The sequence below is a fragment of the Loxodonta africana genome, chromosome 6 (assembly GCF_030014295.1).
Source record: "Loxodonta africana isolate mLoxAfr1 chromosome 6, mLoxAfr1.hap2, whole genome shotgun sequence".
Taxonomy (NCBI): domain Eukaryota; kingdom Metazoa; phylum Chordata; class Mammalia; order Proboscidea; family Elephantidae; genus Loxodonta; species Loxodonta africana.
The window spans coordinates 9,412,095-9,429,988 of record NC_087347.1 but is presented as its reverse complement, the minus strand read 5'-3'; the positions used below and the strand labels follow the sequence as shown (position 1 = coordinate 9,429,988).

Here is a 17,894-nt window from a genome sequence, read left to right as displayed (position 1 = left end):
AGAGCACAAGGCAGATTCTGTAGCCCAGGGGTCTCCTAAGCTGCTAACGGGTGTATGCAACAGTGTGCCACCAAAAGAAAGAAAGAAAGAAAGAAACAAACCCATTGCCATTGAGTTGATTTCGACTCATAGCAACCCCGTAGGACAGAGTAGAACTGCCCCATAGGGTTTGCAAGGCTGTAGAAGCAAGGGTGCTGAGCCTGTGTTTTACATACTTTGGACATATTATCAGGAGGGATCAGTCCAGGCTAAGGACATCACGTTTGGTAAAATACTGGGTCAGCAGAAAAGAGGAAGACCCTCCATGAGATGTATTGACACAGTGGCTACAACAGTGGACTCAAACATAACAACGATTCTAAGGATGGCACAGGACCGGGCAGTGTTTCCTTCTGTAGTATATAGGGTCTCTATGAGTCAGAACCGACTGGACGGCACCTAACAACAACAATAATCTTTATGGAAGCAGACGGCCGCATCTTTCTCCTGAGAGTAGCTGTTACGTTCAAACCACCCACCTTTTGGTTAACAACTGAGCGCATAACCACTGTGCCACCAGGGTGTGCCGCAAGCACCCCAAACTTGGATTGTTCAGAATGGAGTGCATCTTCTCCTTCGTCTCCTCTAGTCCTGTTCTTGCTTAGGGTCGCCCTCGTGCCCCAGAAAGCCTGATGTCCAGGAGCAGCCCCTTCCTCTCAATCCCTGGCTGTTGGCTCAGAGCACTTGGTTCCTTTTCTTCCCTCTTCTGCTGTGTCTCACACCTCCTTTTCCATCTCCAGGACCACCACCTTGGTTCTGGCCCAAGTCAGCATGGTCTGGACTGGCACAAACACATTTTTAATGTATCCTCTGACTCTAGTCTCTTCTTCCCTGGCTCATTCTCTGCCCCGACGCACGTAGCTCCTCTGCTCTTCAAAAGGTCTTCGGTGGTTCCGGTGCCCACAGCTAAAGTCCTGCTCCAGGGTGGGCGCAGAGAATCCTCTGGGTCCCATGCTGCTCACTGCCCCCCCCCCCAATCATTTTGCCATTGACTCCACAGCGATCCCAAATCCCTGGTCATTCTCTGAATAGGCCTGGTCGTCTTTTTTGTGTTTTCCTGGAGATTCCCTTCATCCCTTTACCTTTTAATTCAAACCCCTAAATTCTCAGGCCACCCCTCCCCTGGAAAACCTCCCTAACAGAATTGACTCTTTCTCCCCCTGTACTCCCTCACCCTCGTGCGCCCCTAGGCTTTTTGCACACATGTATCATACTAGATGGCGCCCTGGTGGCGCAGTGGTTAAGGGTTCAGCTCCTAACCAAAAGGTCAGCAGTTTGAATCTACCAGCCGCACCTTGGAAACCCTGTAGGGCAGTTCTACTCTGTCCTATAGGGTTGCTACGAGTCAGAATTGACTCGATGGCAATGGGTTTTTAGACCGTGATTAATTGATACAAAATAATGACCACTGCAGGGAGGCCAGACACCCTCTGTGTCTTCTTGCCTCTCCTTCCTGGAAGTTCCTGCCGGCCTCGACTTCCTGGGAGAGCTAACCCTGAAGCAGCATGGACTTTGGAATTACTCGATACAGGCTCAAGTTCAGCCTCTCATATCTTGGGAGAGGTGTTTTAGCCTCAGATATCACGGTCTTCATCTCCGGAGTCAGACCATCAGATTAGCTTCATGGGGCTTGGATGAGGACTAGACTCACAGGTCACGGGTCTGGCACTCGGTATCTGGGAGCCATTATTACCCTGTGCACGGTAGAACGTTCTACAGTGATGGAAATGTTCGATATTTGCATTCTCCAGGATGGTAGACACTAAGCCACAGGTGGCTACTGAACGCTTGAAGTGTGGCTAGTGCAGCTGAGGGACTGAATATTTATTTTTAGTGAACTGAAATGTAAATTTAAGTTGGCACATGTGACAAGTCAAGCAGTGCAGCCCAGTGTAGCCGGGGCCTTTGTCCTGTCTCAGAGTGCTCCTCCACTCTCCTCTGCCCTCTGTTGTCATGAGGCCATTCCCCTGGCCATCATTTCCCCATGCCAGACTCTGCTTTGTGGTCCTAGGGGTCTTTGGCCTGTCTTGCCCCAGGAAAGCACTGCCACATGCATGCTGACTGCAGGTGGCCAGGTGCTCCCAGGCTTTCCCATAGCCTTTGAAGGGGTGAGGGGCACTCGGGTAGCCCACTGTTAATTTGCCCTTCATAGCAGGCAGATGGATGGACAGCAGTTCCTCCTCGGTGGCACCAAGCTCTTCTCCACATGGATGCCCCAAAGGCATCAAAAACTCAACTGATCTCATCTCCCATCTACATTCCCCCTTCCCACCCATGAAGGGCTTCGCCCACCCACCACCCCAGACTCCTGCCTCCTCCTGCAGCTGTCTGCTCCCCTCCTGAGTCTCTGTCCACCTTTATCTCCACCGCCCCTGCCAGTAATCCAGGGGGCCACCTGTCCACATTACTTCAAAGGGTGGATCATGGCCCCAGCTTTGTGACTCAGTCCCGCACTGATTTAAAATCCCTGAAGGGTTTCCTGGTGCCTTCAGGACGTGGAGAAAAGACCAAGCTCCTTAACCAGGTCTACAAAGCCCTGTTTGACCTGCCTGCCCCCGGGATCTTAAGGTCACTTCCCTCCTCTAAGCTCCAGCTTCCCTTTTTCTGTGGTCTCGGTTTTTGGGCTCCAGGACTTTCACAACCTAGTTGCTGGGCCTAGAACTCTCTTCAGGAGTAACTCCTGCGAGTTTTCTCAGCTCTCCTTCAACATCTTTATTATTATTTTTTTAACAGGCAGCCTTCCCAGGTGGAATTGTGCACCCTTTCTTCCTTTTCTGCACTCCTGCACGCATTTATTCAGTCCCCAAACCGTCTATGATGCAACCACTGTACCACAGGCACTGCTCTACAAAAATGCTGGGCAAGACGAAAAGGTCCCGGCCCTTCCGGAGGTCATTTACATTCTGATAGGGAAGGCTAAGAATCAAGATATAAACATTCTTTAAATAGTCAACAGGAACCCAAATCGAGCGCTAGGAAGAAAACGGATGCTAAGACGGGTCCCCGGGCATTTAGATGGGGGCGGGGGCGGGGCGGGGCGGGGCGGAGCGCGGCGGGGCGGGGCGGAGGGGGCGGGGCCCGGGCGCCGGCGCGTCTGCGGCTGCGCGGGCGGCCGGCAGGGGGCGCGGGACGGCCACCCCGGCCCGGCCCCGCCCCCGCGCGGCCCCGCCCTCCCGGCCCGCCCCCGCCCCGCCCCTGCGCGCGCTGGCCGGGCAGCATGGCGGCGGCGGCGGGAGCCCCTCCGCCGGGCCCGCCGCAGCCCCCTCCGCCGCCGCCGCCCGAGGAGTCGTCGGACAGCGAGCCCGAGGCGGAGCCCGGCTCCCCGCAGAAGCTCATCCGCAAGGTGTCCACGTCGGGCCAGATCCGCCAGAAGGTGAGCCGGCGGCGGCCCGGCGCGCGCCTCTCCGCCGCCGCAGCCCCGGCGGCCCGGCCGAGCAGCCGCCCAGGCCCGGCCCGAGCCCTGCGGCCGCCCCGGCGGAGCGCTGGCGGCGGTGGCGGGCGGGCCGGCGCCCCGGGCGGAGCGCGCGGCCGCCGGGGTCGGGGCGGGCGGGGCGCAGGTGGCGCCGTGCGGGGCCGAGCGGCGGGGCCGGGCCGGGGGCGCCCGCTACGGCGGCCCGTGGGAGCCGGCCCCGCGCGGCGAGCTCGGGAGGAAAGCGGCCTGGAGGCGGGGGCCGCGCGCGGCTCGTCCTCCGGTGGCCGGAGGTGGGGTCCGCGCTGCGCTCCGGGCGCGCGCCGCCGGAGCCCCGGTCCGCCCTTGTCTGCGACTGGCCAGGTCTTTGCTGCGGGGCGCTCGGCAGACCCGTCGCTGGTCCCGAGAGGTCCTGGGAGCCGGTGCGGGGCTCTTCAGCCCAGTCCGGTGTGCTCTGGTGCCCGAAAGGGAGGGCTGCGCCTTATGGGACTGTCCCCCACTCCTCCCCGCCTTCCCTGCCTGCGCACCCCCTGGACACCCAACTCTCCACGGAGAACTCCAGACGCTCAACGGTGGGTGCAGAAAGACGCATTTCCTTTCTGCAGGAGTAAAGTTAATTTTCCCGTTGTGTTTCCTGTTGCACACTGCTGAAGGTTTTGCTACAGGTGAGCCCTCCCTCTTAGAGCAGGGCTTCCTCAGGCAGGTGGCCGGGCAGTGGCAGGCATCGCGGGGCAGCCTGGGCAGATCGCCTGGCACGGAATCGCTCCGCTGCTGCAGTGCGCTGTTTCTCCGGCCGTTAGCTTCAGCCTTGCCTTTCCCGTGGGAGCCATTTCTTGATGTGCTTTCTGTCAGCCTTTGATACCTGTGATGGGGAAACACCTTTGTTGCTAACATGTTGCAAACAGGTTTATGGTTAAGTGCTCCAGTTATTCAGCTAATGGGTGTTAACACCTGCTTTGCTCGAGGTGTAATAGTAGTAGTAGTGTTAATAATGGTAGTAATTGTTGTTAGCTGCCATTAAGTTCACCCCTGACTTGTCACGTGACCCCACGCACGATGGGATTAGACCATCGGGATCCGCAGGGTTTTTACTGGTTGATTTTTCGGATGTAGATTGCCAGGCCTTTCTTCTTAGTCTTAGTCCAGAAGTTCTGCTGAAACCTCTTTGGGATCACAGCAACAGGCAAGCTTCCATGGACAGGCAGTGGTGGCTTCGCATCTGGTTGTAATCTTCACTGAACCGGATCACCGGGTGAGAACTGCCAACGTTTTGGTTAGTAGCTGTCATGCCACCAGGGCTCCTTAATGATATTAAAAAACAAAACAAAACTCATTGCCGTCAAGTCGATTCTGACTCATAGCAATACTACAGGACAGAGTAGAACTGACCCATAGGGTTTCCAAGGCTGTAAATCTTTATGGGAACAGACTGTTGCGTCTTTCTCCCATAGAGTGACTGGTGGGTTTGAACTGCCAACCTTTGGTTAGCAGCCGAGTGCTTAATCGCTGTGCCGTCAGGGCTCCTAATGATAGTAATAGCTGAAAACAATGTTTAAAAAATTGTGCTTTAAGTGAAAATTTACAGTTCAAGTCAGTTTCTCATGCAAAAACTTATACACACATTGTTATGTGACCCTAGTTATTCTCCCTGCAATGTGGAAGCACACTCCTTCTCTCCACCCTGCATTTCCTGCGTCCATTCAGCCAGCTCCAGTCCCCCTCTGCCTTCTCATTTCGCCTCCAGACAGGAGCTGCCCACATAGTCTCATGTGTCTACTTGAGCTAAGAAGCACACCTGTTAGCAGTATCATCTTAGTCTTATAGTCCAGGCTAATCTTTGTCTGAATAGTTGGCTTAGGGAATGGTTTTAGTTTTGGGCCAATAGAGTCTGGGGGCCATGACCTCGGGGATCCCTCTAGTCTCAGTCAGATCATTAAGTCGGGTCTTTTTACTATAGCATTTGAGGTCCGCCACCGACTTTTCTCCTGATCCATCAGGGATTCTCTGTTGTTTTCCCTGTTAGGGCAGTCATTGGTGGTAGCTGGGCACCATCTAGTTCTTCCGGTCTGAAACTGATGGAGTCTCTGGTTTATGGGGCCCTTTCTTTCTCTTGGGCTCGTATTTTCCTTGTGTCTTTGGTCTTCTTCATTATCCTTTGCCCCAGGTGGGTTGAGACCAATTGATGCATCTTAGATGGCCGCATGCTAGCTTTTAAGACCCCAGACGCCACTCACCAAAGTGGGACTTTCTGCATCCCACTTTGGTGAGTGGCGTCTGGGGTCTTAAAAGCTAGCATGCGGCCATTTACTATGTGCCAGGCACTTTTCTAAGCACATTACATGGATTAACTCTTTTAGTCCTGCTGATAATGCAGAGGAGTAGATGTTACCTAACATCCCCATCTTATGGAGTTGGAAATTGAGGCAGAGCAGTTAAGTGACTTGTCCAGGGTGTTACAGGTAGTAATTGTGGATCAGAACCAAGGTCAGGCTCCCAGGGTGGGAGGTGATTTCTCCAAAGAGTTCCGAGTCTAGTAGGGAGATGGACATGTGAAAGTGACAGTACAGCATAGTAAGTGCTGGAAGCTGGGAGCATAGAGAAGCTACCTGCAGGGACAAGGAGGGTGGTATAAGGGGGCCCTGAGATAAAACGGGTTCTCCAGACCAGGTGGGGAGGAAGGGCCTGTGATGTAGTTGAACATTCCAAGTCTCAAGGCGTAGAAACACCTGGAAGTGGTCAGGTGAGTATGTCAGGTTGGATGGGGTAGGAAGATACTGAAGAGGTAGACGGGTCTGGATTTTGAAGGGCTGGACCATGAGTTAGCCCTGCAGTGGGTAAGCGCTAGGCTGGTAACCGAAAGGTTGGCGGTTTGAACCCACCTGCTACCCTGCGGGTGAAAGATGTGGCTGTCAGCTCCAGTAAAGATTTACAGCCTTGGAAACCCTATAGGGCAGTTCTACTCTGTCCTACAAGAGGGTATGGGGCCAGGAGTTGGCCTTTTGGCCTTGGGCAAGAGGGAGCCAGAGAGGTTTATTCGGAGCACAGGCGTGATGAGATCAGCTGTGCTGTCGGGAACATCCCCCCCAAAAAAAGCAGCAGTAAATGTTACTGAAAGGAGGTGCCTCTCCTGTGGCTAGGTCCCTCTAGCAATGGGACGCCCCAGGGTGGTCTGGGTCATGTGTTTACAAGTCCGATTAAGAGCAGGATCTTGTTGAGAGAGATTTGATCACAGAGAGATTCCTGTGTTAGTCCAGAATTCTGTTCTGCAGGAGATTTTTTCCCCCTAAACAATAGTCGCTCTCCCAGCCGTCCTGGTTGAAGAGGAGCGGTCGGTAGAGTGTAAAAAATACACCCCAAGGACTGGCGTCTCTGCAGGCAGTCACATCTGCCGTGCAGATCAGGGGCCGCCTCAGCTTTGGGGTTTGTCAGAGTGTCAGAATGTGGGAAATGGGAGGTTTACTGCGTGTGCAGTAACAGACACACCATTCAGAAAATCCTTCTGGCATATGTGGTGCGTAAAAGAAATATCCACCGTGGTATGGGGTGTCCTGCTGAGCCCACAAACAGCCCACCGTAAGTATGTAAAGCAGAAGGCATTTAATGTAATCGTCGCTCAGATGATCGAAGAGCCTAGGGAAGCGAATGGGCCCATGAGCAGCCCTGAGCTGAAGCAACAAGCAGGCAACCACGGCCACCCCTAGGTTGGGAGATGAAGGAGGGAGGTAGTGGCTCAGACTCCAGGAGCAGCCGGTGGGGGTGAGGGGGCTGGGGCCATGGGAGGGCACAGCTGCTGCTAGAGATGGGTTGTTGCCGCCCCCACTAGCCTGGGAAACCCCATCTGCAGGAATCAGCCCCTCTGCAAGTTGGAACAGAGAAGAGGAAGGAATGGAATTGAGGGGCCAACGGGCCCAGGACCACAGCTGTATGTCAAGTTTTTGAAATACCAGTTCACACAGGCTAGAGCTCTACTGATGGGGGTGGGAGGGGGAAGAGAGTATCTTGTGACAGTGTGTGCATACACATGCACGTTCCCTGGGGAGCCTGATAAAGTACAGGTTCTGGTCCAGTTGGTCTGGGGTGGGGCCTGGGAGTCCACATTTCTGATAAGCTCCCAGGGGATGCCACCACCACAGCTGCTGGTCTGAGAACCACACCTTGAGAAACCAAGACATTATATGTAAAGAGAAGCCTCACCCAACTCCAGATATGTCTTTGGCTTGTAAGATTCTTTTAAAACTTTTCCTCCAGTCGTTAATTAGCATACTGGAAATTTGGTGTGTATAGATTTGCAATGGCCATCTTAGTTCAGCACTTCCTGCATACATTTGAATTGTTCAGAGTGGGAACTTCTCCCAGCAAACATATTGTTTCATTTGTTTTCCTGACCGTTTTACACAACAAATGACTCTAAATCCACATAGCAAGGACGGAAAAAAGAAAGTGGCGCCTATACAGTGACCTGTACATTACACCTGTACATCAATTCACAGTTAAGAGTTTTATTTACGTACATAAATGTTTTTAAAAAGCCAGTTTTTTGGGTATGAGCATGAAAGTGATTGTGTAGTTGATTTACAGATTTAAACAAAGCATTTCTCCGTTGTGACTTGAAGACTAGTAGAAATTAGGCAAAAGGTTCAAGTTGCATTGCGAAAGTCTTAAAAAAAAAAACTTTATTGCGTTAATAATTTGCATACTATATGATTCACTTTTAAAGTGTACAACTCAGTGCCTTTTATTATATTCACAGATTTTTGCAACCACCGCATATCAATTTTAGAACATTTTCATCAGCTGAAAAAGAAACTTTGTACCCATTAGCCATTGCCCCTTACTTCCCCCCCAACCCCACCAGCCCTAGGCAACCACTGATCTACTCTCTGTCAATCTGGATTTGTCTGTCCTGGCCGTTCTATATGAATGGACTCACAGGGTATGTGCTGTTTTGTGACTAGTTTCTTTCACGTAAACGTCATGTTTTCAGGGTTTATCCATGTTGTAAAACGTATCAGTACTTCATTTTTTTTTTTTTACTGCTGAATGGTATTCCATTGTGTGGATAATAAACCAAACCAAACCTGTTGCAGTTGAGTTGATTCCGACTCATAGCGACCCTACAGGACAGAGTAGAACAGCTCCACAGGGCTTCCAGGGAGCAGCTGGTGGATTCGAACTGCTGACCTTTTGGTTAGCAGGCGAGCTCTTAATCACTGTGCCCCCAGGGCTGTGTGTGGGTAATACTACATTTTATTTATCCATTCATCTTCCACTTTTTGGCTGTTATGAATAATGCCGCCATGAACATTTGTTCACATATCTTTGTGTGGACATACACTTCCATTTCTCTAGGATACGTACCTAGGAGTGGAATTGCTGGGTCATATGGTAACTCTGTGTTTAACCTTTCGAGGAACTGCCAGGCTGTTTTCCAAAGTAGTTGCACCATTTTGCATTCCCACCAGGAATGTATAGGGTTCCAGTTTGTCTGCATCCTCGCCAACACTTGTTATTATCCGTCTTTTTTATCATAGCTGTGCTGGTGGGTGTGAAGGGCCGTAAAGGCTTTTTAATGCTGTTGTAGTATTACGGTGTCCTCGTGTCGGAGGAAGTTGGCTTGGACGCTGCCCTGCTACTTAGGAGACATGTGATCATGGATAAGTTTCTAAACCTCTCTCTCTCTTTTTTAATCCAGAGTGTGTGTATTGGGATGGTTTCCCACTCATCTTGATTCAGGGTGCTTCCAGTGCTGCTCCATCTGAAGGGCATCTTCCCAGAAGCTCTGCTTTTCTTTGTTCGGGCTGGTAGAGGAGAGTGGAGCAGCCAATGCACAAAACTACTGTCTGTGCGTAGTTAGACGCCATGGCATCTTACAGCATCCTAGGCATTTCACACTCGTGCAGTAGGAGTTACAGCTCTGTACCAGGTGCTTCTTCTTGTGTTTTCTCTTCTGGAGAGGGATGAAGGAGATCCTTTGCGAGGGGCACGTTTGTGTGGGGAGGTCGCCACGGCTGGAAGGCCCTAAACATCTCTTAAGACTTGATTTCCTCATCGTAAACAAGGAAAATATTCATTCCTGGGTCGGGTGTCGTAGTTTTCATACTTGCAAAATAGAAATGAAGATAATAGCTTTTATATCCATAAAATACAAATAATGATAACTCATAGAATTAAATGAGGTGATCTATATAAAATAGTTAGCTTAACCAAGAAAACCAAACCCACCACCGTTGAGTTGATTCTGACTCACAGCGACCCTATAGGACAGAGTAGAACTGCCCCATAGAGTTTCCCAGGAGTGCCTGGCGGGTTTGAAGTGCTGACCTCTTGCTTAGCAGCTGTAGCTCTTAATTACTATGCCACCAGGGTTTCCAAGTGCTTGGTATATAGTGAGCATTCAACGAAGGATGGTTTTTGCTATTTTCTGGGTCTCGTTCACTTTTTGTATGCCAAATAGTAACCATCTCCACACGTCTCCTCCCCTGGCCCAGGCTGATCTGAGTGTCTCTATCTCTAGTAGCCAGAAGAACAAATAAAAACAAATATGGCAGAAACTTCATAATGAACATCTTTAAAAACAAAAGTTTTAAAGAAATTTAATTGAATGTTTGTGGAAACAGTATGGGCTAGGTATTATTTTCCTTATTTCATAAATTTAGTTTAGCTCAGCAGATATTTGAGACTTTAATATTGCTAAGTGTGCTAGACCCTGGGGATGCTTTGTTGAACAGTTGTAGTTAGGTGCCATTGAGTTGGCACCTACTCATGGTGACCATATTTATAAGAGAATGAAATGTTGCCTGGTCCTGCACCATCCTTACAGTCGTTACTATGTTGAACCCGCTGTAGCAGCCACTGTGTCAGTCCATCTCATTGAGGGTCTTCCTCTTTTTCAATGACCCTCTACTTTACCAAGCATGATGTCCTTCTCCAGGGACTGGTACCTGCTGATGACATTTCCAAAGTAAGTGATATGAAGTCTTGCCATCCTTGCTTCTAAGGAACATTCTGGCTGTACCTCCTCTAAGACAGATCTGTTTGCCCTTCTGGCAGTCCATAGTGTATTCGGTATTGTTGCCAACACCACAGATGGAATATGTCAGTTCTTCTTCGGTCTTCCTTATTCATTGTTCAGCTTTTGCATGCATATGAGGCGATTGAGAACACCATGGCTCGGGTCAGGAGCACCTTAGTCCTCAAAGTGACATCTTTCCTTTTTAACAATTTAAATAAGTCTTTTGCAGCATATTTGCCCAGTGTGTTTGATTTCTTGACTGCTGCTTCCGTGAGTGTTGACTGTGGATCCAAGTAATATGAAGTCCTTGACAACTTCAGTATTTTCTCCATTTATCATGACGTTATTAGTCCAGTTGTGAGGCTGAAGGCCGTGGTCTTTTACCTTCTTCGGTAAGTGCTTCAAGTCTGCATTATTTCAGGTTGTTAACGCATCTTCCTCTAATCTTGATGCTGCATTTTTCTTCATATGGCCCAGCTTCATGGATTATTCGTTCAGCATATAGATTAAGTACGGTGAAAGGATACAACCCTGTCACACCTTTTCTGATTTTAAACCATGCAGCACCCCCTTGTTCCGTTTGAACGACTGCCTCTTGATCCACGTATAGATTTGGATGAGCGCAGTTAAGTGTTCTGGAATTCCGATTCTTTGCAATGTTATCCGTAATTTGTTATGATCCGCAAAGTCGAATGCCTTTGTGTGGTGGATAAAACACAGGTAAACATCTTTCTGGTATTCTCTGCTTTTGGCCAAGATCCATCTGACATCAGCAGTGATATCTCTCATTCCACATGCTCTTCTGAATCTGGCTTGAACATCTGGCAGTTCCCTGTTGATATACGGCTGCAACCGGTTTTGAATTATCTTCAGCAGAATTTTGGTATCATGTGATGCTAACAATGTTGTTTTGTCATTTATGCATTCTGTTTGATTGCCTTTCCCTGGAATGGGCACGAATATGGGTCTCTTCCAGTCGATTGTCTTCCGAATTTCTTGATGTAGACGGGTAAGCGCTTCCCGTGTTCCAGTGAACAGTAATAACAAAGAACCCGTAGAGCGGATAGTCTAGACAGACGTTCATCAAATCACAGATGTAACGTCGTAACTGTGATGAGTGTTAGGCAGGAGAGGGCCAGATTCTGTGAGAGCGCATAGTAGGTGAACAGGGAGGTTTAGTAAGGGCTTCTTGAGAAAATGACCAAGGTGTGAAAAATGGCAGGGAAGAGAGACTTCTGCTTCTGGTAATGGTGGACTGAGTAGCTCTGACTAGCCCTTCTGCTAAGCACCATCTGCTTGGAGGCACCAGAGAGCTAATAAGGCCATGACGAATTAGGAGACTGGGATCTGGGATATCGAGGTCTGCGGAAGTGAGGATGGCACTTGGGGCTGTCTTTTCTCTTGAGCCATATAGTGATTCTGAAGGGGGAAGCTGAGAGACGGAGCTCTGTGAGGCCATCAGACATACCTTGGTAGGGCTAAGAGCTCAGGTTCTCCCAAAGGGCAGAAAGCCTATGTGAACCCCCTTCATTTGGTTTGGGATCCTGAAAAGCCGCTTCTAAGGACTAAAGATGAACCAGAAGTAGGCCTTCCAGAGGAAGTCATCTCAGTCTCTGAGATTACAGTAACCCCAGAGTACTAGTGTCCCCAGGTCCCTAACAGAAGCGAACATCAACCCTTTCTAGAGGCCCCCAGTTACTGTCGCAAGCTATTTTGTAAACTCAGTGCTCTGCATGCAATAAAAAAGAGACGCACAGGGAGGCAAGGCCACAGGAATTAAAACCAATAGAAACAAGCAGCTATAAAAACGGATCAGCAAGGGCTTCCGATTGTGGACACAGGCTTTAACCCTTTGGTGAGGCAATTATTTGCTGCTTTGAAGTTTTTGTGTTAGTGTGTGTTTTCATTAATGGAAACATGTTGACTCCTTGAGTGTGTCTGAATTTTTGGTAGGTAGTATGGATTTTTTTTTTCTTGCCCCCCTCCCACAAGCCTACTTAAGTGTTGAGTGGTACATATGGAAGCCCTGGGGGCGTAGTGGTTAAGTGCTATGGCTGCTAACCCAAGGGTTGGCAGTTCAGATCTGCCAGGTGCTCCTTGGAAACTCTATGGGGCGGTTCTACTCTGTCCTGTAGGGTCGCTATGAGTCAGAATCTACTCAGTGGCACTGGGGTTTTTTGGGCTTCGATGAAGTACCATTAATTATATCCCAGAGTCCCTACCAGGGTTTATTGGTACATATGTGTAACAAAAATTTTCAAAATTTCTTTATTTCCTACCAAAAATTCAGACATCTCATACAATACCCTGTAAAAACAGTGGTTTGTGATACACACCCATTTTGTGTGTTTCAAACAGTCATAAAGGCCCCTACCTTGCAGTGGCACATGCTGTCAGTGGTATAGGAACTTCCCAATAAACCCCAGTGGCTGAAAAAGTTCACGGTTGCCGTACATACTGCTTGCTCTGTTCGAGGAGATAAAAAACCAAATTGAGAATTTTGGCAAAGACCTAAACCAAACCTGCTGCCGTCAAGTCGGCTCCGACTCATAGCAATCCTATAGGACAGGGTAGAGCTGCCCCACAGGGTTTCCAAGGCTGTAAATCTTTCCAGAAGCAGACTGCCACATCTTTCTCCCACTGAGCAGCTGGTGTGTTCGAGCCATCAGCCTTTTGATTATCAGCCAAGAGCTTTAACCGCTGTGCCACCAGGGCTCCTTGGCAGAGAACTAGAAACTATAAAAAAGAAAAATTTAAAACAGAAAACTGCCGTAATCAAAATTAAGTACTGAAAGAAATGACAGATTAGACACAGCTGAAGAAAAAAAAAATAATAGTGACCCAGAAGTTAGCTCAAAAGAACATACCCACAAGGAGGCCTGGAGACTTAAAAAATGGAAATACTCAAAGACAGGGTAGGAAATAGCAAGGTCTAACTAACTTGTGTTTAATTGGTACCTCAGAAGGAGCAGAGAGAGAATGGTTAAGAAACAATATTTGAAAAGGCAATACATGAGAATTTTCCACAAGTAAAAGACACTATCCACAGACTCGATGGTCCTATGAAGACAAAGAAAACCACACCTAGTCACTCTGTAGTAAAACTGTTGAAAACTATACCCAAAACCAAACCCATTGCCATCAAGTCCGTTCCGACCCATAAAACCGGAGACATATTACCCTCCAAAGAGCAGCAGTTAAATTGATAGCTGTGTTCTTGACAGAAACAGTGGGGACCAGAAGTCATTTGAAATTTAAGTGTGGCAAGAAACTGCCTGCTTCCCCAGTATTCTTTACCTGGCAACAAGATCCCTCAGAAATAAAGTTTAAGTAAAGACAGCTTTAAATAAACACAAATAGAATTATTTGCCAGCAGATCCACTGAGGGAGACACCAGTGGATGCTTTGTAGTTTGTTTTTGTCTGGAGGAAAATTACCACAGGTGAAAGGCTAGAGCTGTAGGAAGGAAAAGAGTAATAAACAAGACGGTATCTACGTGGATAAAGGAGCCCTGGTGGCGCAGTGGTTATGCGCTCGGCCGCTAACCCAGAGGTCGGCCCAGAGGCCAGCCACTCCGCAGAGAAAGATGTGGCAGTCTGCTTCTGTGTAGGTTCCAGGCTTGGAAACCGATGAGGCTTTTCTGCTCGGTGCTGTAGGGTTGCTGAGTCGGAATCGACTTCGATGGCAATGCTCTATCTGTGTGGACAAGACTAAATGATTATAGGCTGTAAAGATTAATTATGTCTTTTGGCTTTAAAATATATATAGAATTGAAATATATGACCACAAAGGCATGTGAGTCAGAAGGGAGGTAAATGGAATAAAACTGTTGCAACGTCCTTGCATTTCCAGGCAGAAGAAAAAAGAACCAGCTCGTATTAAGTCAGGGGTGCATTTTGTAATCTCTGTGGTAGCCCCCATGAGTTGGAATCCACTTGACAAAGTTTTTTTTTTTTTTTTTTTTATGGTAGCCACTAAAATGATTGTGATAGTGTACATGATATCTAAGCTAAGAGAGGAGAAAAATTGCATAACAAGAAATGCTCAATCTGAAAGAAGACAGTCAAGGAGAGGAAAGAAAACACTGAACAAGAGAGTAAATTGAAAGCAAATAGTAGACTTAAATCCCAGTATACCAGTAATTGGAAACCCTGGTGGTGTAGTGGTTAAGAGCTACGGCTGCTAATAACTAAAAGGTTGGCAGTTGAAATCCACCAGGCACTCCTTGGAAACTGTATGGGACAGTTCTACTCTCCTGTAGGGTCGCTATGAGTCAGAATTGACTCGGCAACAGGGTTGGTTTTGGTTTGGGTATATCGGCACTTGCGGTAAATGTAGGTGGACTTTAGTGCCCCAATTAAAAACAGAGATTATCAGACAGGTTAAGAAGACAAAACCCAACTATGCTATTTAAAAGAGACACATTTAAAATATGCAGATATAAAAAGATTGAAGGTAGAAGAAAAAGTACTGTGCAGACACTAACCAAAGGAAAGTTGGTGTAGCTGTTTTAACGTCAGAGTAGGCATTGAGGCAAAATTATTGTTAGAGAAAGATGCGATACTGACAAATGATAAAAGGTTCATTTCATTTCACTAGGAAGATATAATAATTTAAAATTTATATGCGCTTAATGTTGTTGGGTGCCGTTAAGTCGATTTTTGACTCATAGCAACCCATGTGACAGTGTAGAACTGCTCCATACGGTTTTCTAGGCTGTAATCTTAATGGAAGCAGATCACCAGGTCCTTCTCCCGTGGAGCGGCTGGGTGGCCTTGAACTGCAAATCTTTCGGTTAGCACCTAAGTAGTTAACCATTAGGCCACCAGGACTCATTTGCACCTAATACCCAAAACCGAAACCCATTGCTGTCAAGTCGATTCTGACTCATAGCGACCCTATAGGACAGAGTAGAACTGCCCCCTAGAGTTTCCAAGGAGCGCCTGGTGGATTCAAACTGCTGACTTTTGGTTAGCAGCCGTGGCTCTTAACCACTGCGCCATCAGGGTTTCCGTGCATCTAATGCTATAACTTCAATATATAAAACAAAAATAAACACAACTGTAATGGAAATAAACACATCCACAATCATAGTGGGATATTTTAACACACTGCTCCCTTACGACAAGCAGACAAAATTGTAAAAATGTAGATGAATTGAACAACACAAGTCATAAGCTTGGCCTAATGGGTATCTATACAGCATTTTACCCTGTAACTGCAGTATCTAAATTCTTTTCAAATGTACTAGGAATATTGTCACAATTGACCGTATGCTGGTTACAAAAAAGTCTCAACAAAGAGACTTGAAGGACTGAAATTCTACCAAGTACGTTCTCTGATGGCAGTAGAATTAAGCTGGAAATCAATAAAGGGATAGCTAGAAAATCCCCATGTATTTGGAAATTTGGAAATCTATTTGTGAATAACCCATCAAAAATATAAAATATCCAGGACTAAATCTAATAAAAGATTTATACAACAGCTCGGTATCTTAACTCCAAATTTTGGAAACCCTGCTGGCATAGTGGTTAAGTGCTGTGGCTACTAACCAAAGGGTCGGCAGTTCAAATCCACCAGCACTCCTTGGAAACTCTATGGGGCAGTTCTACTCTGTCCTATAGGGTTGCTATGAGTGGGAATAGACTTGATGGCAATGGGTTTTTTTTTTTTTTAATATATGCAGGAAATTATAAAACATTACTGAGTGAGGACAACCCAAGTGAATGGAAGGATATACCAAGGAATCGATTTGAAGGCAATGGGCTTGGTTTTGGTTTTGGCAAGAAGAATGAACAGATCTGTCTTGGAAGAAGTACAGCCTTGATGCTCCTTAGAAGCTAGGATGGTGAGACTTCGTCTCTTCATACTTCGGACATGTTATCAGGAGGGACCAGTTCCTGGAGAAGGACATCATGCTTGGTAAAGTAGAGGGTCAGGGAAAGAGAGGAAGACCCTCAACAAGTTGGATTGACACAGTGGCTGCAACGATGGGCTGAAACACAGCAACGGTTGTGAGGGTGGTGCAGGGCTGGGCAGGGGTTCGTTCGGCTGTACCTGGGGTTGCTGTGAGTTAGAACTGATTCGACAGTGCCTAACGACAACAACATCTCGAATATAAAAAGAACTCATATAAATCAATAAGAAGAGAGCTCCGTAGAAGAATGGACAAGAGGTTCAGCCGGGTACCCCACAAAAGAAGATATCCAAATGGCCCATAAGTGTGAAAAGGCATTCAACCTCATTAACAGAGAATTGCAGATTAAAAGTGCAGAGAGCTTCCAATCCTTATCCACCAGAATGGCTGAATTAAAAAGGCTGATGATACCAAGTGGCACTGAAGATGTGGGGCAGGAAATGCTAATTCACTGTTTATAGGAATGTTAAATTGGTAATACCACTTTTGGAAAACAATTTGGCAGTGTTTATTAAAGTTGAAGACACGTATACCCTGTGAGTCAGCAATTCTACCTCTAAATACATATCTAGAGCAGGAATATTACTAGTGTATTATCTATTTTTTTAAAAAAAAATGAAAGCAAGCCAAATGCCCATCAGTAGTAGAATGGATAAATTATGGTATGGCCTTACAAGAGAATACTACATGTCAGTGAAAACGTACTACTACTGCCTGCAGAACAGGGGTTAATCCCAGCACTAGTGCAGAGCCGAAGAAGCCAGACATGAAAGGATGCGTTCTGTATGGTTCCATTTATATGATGTTCAGAATAGACAGGACCATGCTGAGGTGTTTAGGCTTGCCTACTTGGTGTTTAAGCTTGCATGTAAGGAAGCAATGACTGGAGTAGCTCAGATGGTGGGAAGAGAGGGGTAGTGATTGGATGGGCCACGAGAGGGGCTTTCGGAGTGAGTGCTAGTAGTGTTCTGTTTCTTGACCTAGGGAGTGGTTAATTGGGTTGTCTGTCTTTTTTTTTTTTTAATTGTGTATTTGTGTTTTGTGCATATTTTGCATGTGTGGTATGTCACAACAAAAACGAAAATGTATTTTTTTAAAGGATGAAAAAAGGAATGAGGAGGAAGTAGCTGATCAAAGAGGTATGCAAAAGCCCTGTGGCAGGAGGGAGTGTGGGGAAATCAAGGGACTGAAAGAAGGGGGATGTGGTTAAAGTGAGCAAGAGTCGAGGAGAACTTGATTGTGAGATGAGGCTGGAGAGTTGGGCAGGAGGTTGCCTTCGGGAACTCTGTATTTTTAGACCCCCAGAATAGAGCAATATTACTGCTTTAAGATTTTAGGAAGGAGTGTGACATAATCAGATCTAGATTTTGAAAAAAATCACTGTGCTTGTGTTGTGGTTGCCTGAGTGGATGCTGGCAGACCAGTTAGGCGACCAGTAGTGCCTCAAGGGATACTGGTGGCTAGGGCTGGGATTGTGGTGGTGGTGTTGCAGAGATTTAGTTGGCTTTGACAGGTAC

The 17,894-nt window shown here is 47.5% G+C and overlaps 1 protein-coding gene across 1 annotated transcript in view; it reads left to right on the top strand.

Annotated features, from left to right (window-relative positions):
- The first annotated feature begins 3,256 nt into the window (after positions 1-3,256).
- Positions 3,257-17,894, top strand: part of DGKD (diacylglycerol kinase delta) — a 130,589-nt gene continuing 115,951 nt past the window's right edge. The window contains exon 1 of the mRNA XM_064286528.1: positions 3,257-3,412. Within this exon, the coding sequence (XP_064142598.1) occupies positions 3,257-3,412 (156 nt within the window). The remainder of the gene's footprint in view (positions 3,413-17,894) is intronic.